General features: G+C 46.9%; 1 protein-coding gene across 2 annotated transcripts in view; it reads left to right on the top strand.

Moving 5' to 3' along the window:
* Positions 1-4,461: 4,461 nt before the first annotated feature.
* Positions 4,462-8,785, top strand: part of nav2a (neuron navigator 2a) — a 156,731-nt gene continuing 152,407 nt past the window's right edge. For both annotated transcript variants that reach the window (XM_083760220.1, XM_083760219.1), the window contains exon 1: positions 4,462-4,692. In XM_083760220.1, coding sequence (XP_083616346.1) covers positions 4,492-4,692 — 201 coding nt within the window. In that variant the 5' untranslated portion in view covers positions 4,462-4,491. The remainder of the gene's footprint in view (positions 4,693-8,785) is intronic.

Raw genomic sequence — 8,785 nt, 5'->3', positions numbered from 1 at the left:
CCGCAAACGAACGCATCTCTTCGTCATGGCTACCGTCATAGCAGAAATAGCCGATCTACGAAGCTCACATGAAAGGATTCACTCCATCCGACAGCAACGATGTACACATTATACACATTTGCACTTATAAAAGTAGAAAAAAACCCCTCTCATATGTACACACACAGACACGTTGCAAAGATACATACACACATGCATGAATACCAGACAATGCCAATATCAACTGGCATGTCTGTTTCATTCCGTTAGGCTTTGTGCCGCGAATGAATCGACGTCCTGGGAATGGCATTATACTCATACAGCCTTCTAGGAGCGTAAACATTAAACACTCTGTCTGAACCAGATGTGTGTTTCATTACTCCTCGTCTATGGCTGACGAAAGCCTGCCTTTTTTATTTACAGCAGGAATGAAAGACCACATGAGACACAGCCAAACTGCTACAATCACTTATGTAGATGTAGTACACACTCACACATGCACCCACGTGCGCGCACGCACACACTCACGCACGTGTGCGCGCGCGCACACACACAGGCATGGATGCACATGCAATCCCTTATTTGTACAAATCAGATATTAACATTTACATAATTTAGGATTAATGTAACAGGATTAAAATTTGCATAGTAAATTATATAAGTGCATCCTCTGTCAGAATAATCACCATCTCTGCCTGCCGAGGTGTGTGTGTGTGTGTGTGTGTGTGTGTGTGTGTGTGTGTGTGTGTGTGTGTGTGTGTGTGTGTGTGTGTGTGTGTGTGTGTGTGTGTGTGTGTGTGTGTGTGTGTGTGTGTGTGTGTGTGTGTGTGTGTGTGTGTGTGTGTGTATAAAAGTGAATGCATAATTCTAAATGAAAGATGCTGTGTAGTGTACAGTATGTGGGCCCAGCAGGCCGTGGCTCATTCCTCTAACGGTGGCCATACTTTGAATTGTGGTACAGTATGTAGATCAGTGGTTCATTGTGGTACAGTATGTAGATCAGTGGTTCTCAAACTTTTTCATTTCAAGGACCCCTAAATTGACACTAATTAGCCCGTGGACCCCCATTTGAAATTATATGCCAGGGACCCCTCCATAAATGAAATGATATGCCAGGGACCCCTCCATAAATGAAATTATATGCCAGGGACCCCTCCATAAATGAAATTATATGCCAGGGACCCCTCCATAAATGAAATGATATGCCAGGGACCCCTCCATAAATGAAATGATATGCCTGCAGGGACCCCTCCATAAATGATATGCCAGGGACCCCTCCATAAATGATATGCCAGGGACCCCTCCATAAATGATATGCCAGGGACCCCTCCATAAATGATATGCCAGGGACCCCTCCATAAATTATTTGCCAGGGACCCCTCCATAAATGATATGCCAGGGACCCCCCCATAAATGATATGCCAGGGACCCCTCCATAAATGAAATGATATGCAAGGGACCCCTCCATAAATTATATGCCAGGGACCCCTCCATAAATGAAATTATATGCCTGCAGGGACCCCTCCATAAATGAAATGATATGCCAGGGACCCCTCCATAAATGAAATGATATGCCAGGGACCCCTCCATAAATGAAATGATATGCCAGGGACCCCTCCATAAATGATATGCCAGGGACCCCTCCATAAATGATATGCCAGGGACCCCTCCATAAATAAAGATTTCTTTACGGCTCTAGCAGTGATTCTCAACCCGTTTAATATCAAGGACCCCCAGTTTGACACACATTCGTCTATACGGACCCCCGTTTAATGACCTAGTTATATTTCTGGTACCCCCAATTTATATAGTAAAATCAATGTTAATGTAACTCTGAGAGTGTACAAATGGAACCAAATGGACCACTCTCAGAGTTACAGACCCATTACAGATCCATTTGGTTACAAACTATCATTTAGCTGGGGACCCCCTGGAACTCTCTGAAGGACCCCTAGGGGTCCCCGGACCCCACTTTGGGAACCACTGGCATAGATAATGCTGTGGTGGCCAATACAGCCTCTGCACATGACACTCAATCTCACAGTTCATTTGAGGGAGGCTCGATCAATATCTCTGTACATGACTGACTGTCACTTTGACTCAGTGCCAGAATTGACCCAAAAACCCTGAGCTGTTCTATTGACACAGACTAGAGAGGGAGATAGAGCTGTTCTATTGACACAGACTAGAGTAGCAAGCTGAGAGGGAGATAGAGCTGTTCTATTGACACAGACTAGAGAGGCAAGCTGAGAGGGAGATAGAGCTGTTCTATTGACAGAGACTAGAGAGGCAAGCTGAGAGGGAGATAGAGCCGTTCTATTGACACAGACTAGAGAGGCAGGCTGAGAGGGAGATAGAGCTGTTCTATTGACACAGACTAGAGAGGCAGGCTGAGAGGGAGATAGAGCTGTTCTATTGACACAGACTAGAGTAGCAAGCTGAGAGGGAGATAGAGCTGTTCTATTGACACAGACTAGAGAGGCAGGCTGAGAGGGAGATAGAGCCGTTCTATTGACACAGACTAGAGAGGCAGGCTGAGAGGGAGATAGAGCTGTTCTATTGACACAGACTAGAGAGGCAGGCTGAGAGGGAGATTTTTGCTCACAAAATGCAGCCAAAGCGGCTTCATTTTGTGAGCAAATATCACTCAAGTAAAAGACAAGAATGACTCAAGTCATAATAAAAGCTCTCTTTTATGAACATCTATATTCAGTTTGTGTGCCACAGTGTCTACCTCAGCCCACGGCTTCACGTTGAGGCGAATGCAGCCAATTGGGCTTCACGTTGAGGCGAATGCAGCCAATAGGGCTTCACGTTGAGGCGAATGCAGCCAATAGGGCTTCACGTTGAGGCGAATGCAGCCAATAGGGCTTCACGTTGAGGCGAATCAGCCTATCATGAAAAAGTGTCCACTATACAGTCTCTACTAGAGGTATGCGTAAACGTTGTCCAGCTGCTTTTCAAGCAGACGGCACAAAAGAGTGGGCTGTGAAGTTTGCTGTACACAGATTGCAAATTGAACCCTGCATGCAGCTACTGGAGAACATGTACCCCTACAGTACCTGGCATTAACCCATTTTGACCTGGGAACATTCTACAAATGTCTTCTAGATCCTGACAGTTTTCTGAGTCGAGAACATTTTCATGTCAAGGACCCCCAAGATTATATGTGATTGGCCTCCGACCCCCATCTGAAAATATGTTGTTCCAGGGACCCCCCAGAAGCAAAGATTTGAGTTAAAAACATTCCTTCTGAAAAAATCTATTCCAAGTTTGCGCCACATTTTCACGATTTTTCAAAAATAGCAGACCTACAAGCTCGTAGCGCGCCACTCGGTGGTGCGCTATGAGCTTGTAGATCTGCTATTTTTCAAAATTATAAAAATGGGTTAAATGAAAGTGCTGGGATTGAGTCGAGTAGAGTTTAATCCGGTAATGTAGAGAGAGAGAGAGAGAGAGAGAGAGAGAGAGAGAGAGAGGAGATGGGTGGTGGTGGTGGTGGTGGAGTGCATCAAATAGACATCCTTGGGCAGTCCGCCTGATGTGTCAGTCTTGATCTAAGCCACACCTGCTGCTAGCCATAGAGCGAGACAGAGAAGAGGAGAGAAAGAGGGAGGGAGGAGAGAGAGAGAAAGAGGGAAAAGAGAGAAAAGAGAGAGAGAGTGGGAGGTATAGTGGCGTGTAGCATGCCTCTGCACACACACACACACACAGTCACAGGCAGAGCAGTCGCTGAAGCGAGCGGTCGGCTGTACTCTCTCTCTCTCTTGCTCTCATACATGCTTGCGTCCTCCTCCCTCTCACCTCCTCTCCTCCTCAGCAAGGAGAGGGTCTTTTTGCCTCCTGTCATCTATAGAGAGAGTGGGGGGTGTAATTAACTCGACTCTGCAGGATCCTCTTCACCAATCAACTCTGGTAAGCAAACGAGGCAACTGAGACGTTTTGCTCGTCGGACACTGGAAATTGTTGCGATACTCCCTCCACCACCTCGACCCTCAGGATTGGGGAATTTTGCTCAGGACAGCTATAGAGAACACACATTTGACATTGGCACACACTGTCTGTTTTGTTTATTCCGTCATTCCTGAAGAGGGAAACAGGTGGGATCACGGGGGTCTTAAGCCCCCCCACACTGCCTGATGCTCATCCACTTAGACTGATGCGGGAGCACTCGAGGACCAGGCAGCGGAACAGCAATCGTTCACACTCATCAACACCACATTGCAGCGGGCAGAGACTCAACGCTCAGCATCAAGTGACACTGTGCCCGTGCTCTCGAGCGGAGTGTGTGGAGCTAATTGTTCCCCCATGTACAGTTTCATGTGCTTGAAATACTCCGGTATACAGTAAGCGATATAGGCATATAGCGTGGACTGCATGAGTGAGTGGGATTAAAACCGTGGGACTTTTCCACCCCGTCTCTCTCTCTGTGGGAGAGGAGAGGAGAGGAGAGTCCACAGTGGGGGAGACCGGAGAAAGATGCCATCCGCCATCCTCGTGGCCCCTGCCATCATGAAGTCTGGTCTGCCCAAACCCAGGCCGGTGCACAGCGCTCTGCCCATCCCTCAGGTCCCCAGTCGGCCCTCTGCTCTGCAGCTGTCCGCCGGGCCCCTCAAGCCCCCCTCCGCACATCAACCTCCCCGGCACCACCATGTCCCCCCGGTGGGCTGGGAGCCCCCGAGAAGCAACGCTCCAAAGGCGGACATGACACAGGTTAGAGAAATGAGACCGCCACCGGCGTCTTTCAAGTACCACACAGGTTTCTGTGGCATTATAAATTGTAATTTGTTTGGAGGGGCGCTATAAGCCCAGCTTTGTGTGTGTGTGTGTGTGTGTGTGTGTGTGTGTGTACCCCATAGCGATGATTTGATTGGCGGAGCACCTCCATAACGATGATTTCATTGGTTGAGCAATGTACGTATTAAGGATAAAAAGTGAGGACAGAAAAGCGAGGACGCCAATGTGCACGAATATGTCCTGTGGCTTGTGTCTGTTTTTGAGAGGGTGTGTGCGTGTCAGTGTGTCAGAGTGTGTGTGTGTGTGTGTGTGTGTGTGTGTGTGTGTGTGTGTGTGTGTGTGTGTGTGTGTGTGTGTGTGTGTGTGTGTGTGTGTGTGTGTGTGTGTCCGTGTCCAGGGTGACTAAACACAGAATACCCTGATCACTGCATGCTCTTATAAGGTACTCTGCACTCCTGCATCAGTGAGACAAGTGCAGCCAAAATACAGGGTGTATTATTCCTGGAAGGAAAGAGAATGCCCCCCCCGCCCCCCTCTGTCTCCAACAGTGTGATGCTGATGTGCAGACGACTGGCCAGCTGGCTAGGTGGCTAGCAGGGTGACTGTGCTGTGTTGGCTGTGTTGGCTGTGTTTGTGTCCTGTTGGCTGAGCTTACTTAGCAACCCTTGAACAAAACGCAGGAGATGGCGAGAGACGGAGAGAGAGAGAGGGGAAGGGAGAGAGATATCACTCCAATGCCATGTAAGGTTGTGCAGAGGGAAAGTAGGCGTGCGTGCATGCATGCGTGCGTGTGCGTTTGTGCGTGTGTGTGTGTGTGTGTGTGTGTGTGTGTGTGTGTGTGTGTGTGTGACTGCTTCCTTGGTGCTGCATTAACAGCACCCACTGCTCCTCATAGTTTGGATAGTTAGGGTGGGTACATTCTAACTATTCTATTCTATTCATAAACATTTAAAAAAAGGATGGGTACATTCTAGAGACGTAGCCTGCGGAGTCAGTTCATGCAGACATACTGGTGGGGGTTCATGCCATGCTCAAAGGTGCATACTATACTCAAGGGGTTAACATGCTGCATTACTATACTGTATGTGGGCGTATATGTGTGTGCAAGTCCCTCACCTCATTCGCCGATGTGGCAGTCAGCTGACCAATTGGGCGGGCTACTTAAGCTCACTAGACTGCATGCTCTTCCTGCCTTCCTTCTGCTTATGGTTCCTGGTTGTTATCTATAGAATAAATAAAGAGGATAGAGCACGGAGGCGCGGCCTAGGCTCCTACGGGAGGTTTGCACATGTGCAGTGTAAACAGGAACTGTGATGATGGAGTGTTCCAGCAGAGGTGCATGAGAGTTGCTGACCCTGAACTGAAATAATAAAAAAGGATATAAAAAAAAAGAGAATAGTACAAAGTTGATTTTGTTTTTATTTTTAAAAGTATTCAATTTCAGTATCAATTTCAGTATTCAGTATCAATTTCATAACTGTGGAAAAGATGTTGTGTATAACAAACTGAAAGATAAAGGACAAGTACATTTACTAAATGTTAATGTTTTTGTATATTTTCTTTTGTGGATTTTCCATGTTCTTTAGTATGTGTCAAACTTTTATTTTTGTGAAATGACAAAGGAACATGGATACTGTTCATTCAAGTGCTGTGGATGATATAAAACATTTGAAAAGGGAAGGGTGGCTGCTGTTTAATTCTCAACTGTTCTGGATCTCATTATTTACATTGCTTTCTATCTAGCACCTCTGCTGGAACACTCCATCATCGCAGTTCCTGTTTACACTGCACATGTGCAAACCTCCCGCAGGAGCCTAGGCCTCGCCTCCGTGCTCCATCCTCTTTATTTGTCCTTGTTATGTGATGTTTTCTCCCACCACCACCCCAGCACCACCGGTGGGCTCTGTTATTTATGCTCCCCATGGGGTTTTATTGTATATCTATCTCCCTGCTCTCAATCTTGGTGCTTAATCGCGCCGAGCAGGGAGAAAATCCAGCAGAGCAGAACGCCAATTCAAATATCATATGGGAGTACCGGTACATACTCATTCTTTTTTTTTTTTTTTTTAAGATATGTTTTTGCGGCTTACGCCTTTTATTGATTTTTGAAGGGACAGACAGTAGGCTGACAGGAAACGGGAGAGAGATGGGGGATGACATGCAGTAAAGGCCGTGTCGGGTCCGGGAGTCGAACCCGCGGCACACTGCGACTGGATTACCAGTCCGGTGCCCAGACCGTTACGCTACGGCCTGGGCCTACATACTCATTCTGTAATAATTCTGTAAATCGAATAGAGTTGTCTGACTGAACTTTAATTAATCCGTTTTTAATTAATTAATTACAGAAATAATAACGCGATTAATAATTTTTACTCATTTTAATCACGCTTAGTTTTTGCACCACTGAATCCTTTTCTCACGAATTGCAGGCGTATACCGATATACCGCGTACACCTCACTCATTGGGGAGCCCGCTGGCCTAGCGGTACAGGCGCATCATGCCACATATATAGGCCTGACGCCACGTGTTCGAGTCCCGTTCATGACGACCTTTGCTGCGTATCTCTCCCCGTCTCTCTCTCTCCCTCTTTCCTGTCAGTCTGAACTTGATACTATCAATAAAAGGTAGAAAAGCCAAAAACACATCTTAAAAAAAAAAAAAAAGTACTCACTCATTGTATACCAAAATCCGTTTTAACTGAAATAAATGCTTCTCAGGTCAAATATTGATATACGATTAAACTGTGATTAATTTAGATTTAGAACCCCTTTTGGTGTTAGCATTATGTTGTGCTTTAGCTGTTGAAAAATAGCAGATCTACAAGCTCATAGCACGCCACCGAGTGGCGCGCTACGAGCTTGTAGGTCTGCTATTTTAGAAAAATCGAAGAACGACTGACATAGAAACATAGCTTTTTCTGAAAACTGTCAGGATTTAGAAGACATTTTTAGAATCTGATCTCAGGTCAAAATGGGTTTTAACAGCACCCACTGCTCCGTATAATAAATGCAGAGGACACATTTCACATACTGCATGTGCAAAATGTGAAATGTGTGCACTGTGACAAGAGGTATACCCAAAATATTGGGGACTAATATCAACACCATCTATTCCTTCCTGCATGGTCACACCGACCAGAGATACAGAAGAACACGGTCGGGAGGATTGGTTGGTTGGGGGTGCAAAATTGAAGCTGCAGGCTCTATATAGACCTAATATGCTACTGTGGTATATGGACTCAAGCCACTGGGGAGATAGATATGCGCACGCGCGCGCGCGCGCGTGTGTGACTGTGCGTGCATGTGTGCGCACGCCGTGCATGCATGCGTGTTGCGTGTGCATGTGAGTCATTGGCTCCAATTTGAACACAGTCTGGTCCTGCAGAGTAAGGTTTCCACTGAGTTGAAATGAGGAAGCGATCTCATGAGAGCTGACACCTGCTCTGCTATTGGCTCTGCTGATGTCTCGTACACTGACAGTGACACCTGCTCTGCTATTGGCTCTGCTGATGTCTCGTACACACTGACACCTGCTCTGCTATTGGCTCTGCTGATGTCTCGTACACACTGACACCTGCTCTGCTATTGGCTCTGCTGATGTCTCGTACACTGACACCTGCTCTGCTATTGGCTCTGCTGATGTCTCGTACACACTGACACCTGCTCTGCTATTGGCTCTGCTGATGTTTCGTACACAATGACACCTGCTCTGCTATTGGCTCTGCTAATGTCTCGTACACTGACACCTGCTCTGCTATTGGCTCTGCTGATGTCTCGTACACTGACACCTGCTCTGCTATTGGCTCTGCTGATGTCTCGTACACACTGACACCTGCTCTGCTATTGGCTCTGCTGATGTCTCGTACACTGACACCTGCTCTGCTATTGGCTCTGCTGATGTCTCGTACACTGACACCTGCTCTGGTATTGGCTCTGCTGATGTCTCGTACACACTGACACCTGCTCTGCTATTGGCTCTGCTGATGTCTCGTACACACTGACACCTGCTCTGCTATTGGCTCTGCTGATGTCTCGTACACACTGACACCTGCTCTGCTATTGGCTCTGG

Source organism: Protomyctophum parallelum (genome assembly GCF_964188405.1).
Source record: "Protomyctophum parallelum genome assembly, chromosome: 2".
NCBI classification, from domain to species: Eukaryota; Metazoa; Chordata; class Actinopteri; order Myctophiformes; family Myctophidae; genus Protomyctophum; species Protomyctophum parallelum.
Note: the sequence above shows the minus strand (reverse complement) of the source record. Positions and strands in the feature narration are given on the sequence as shown.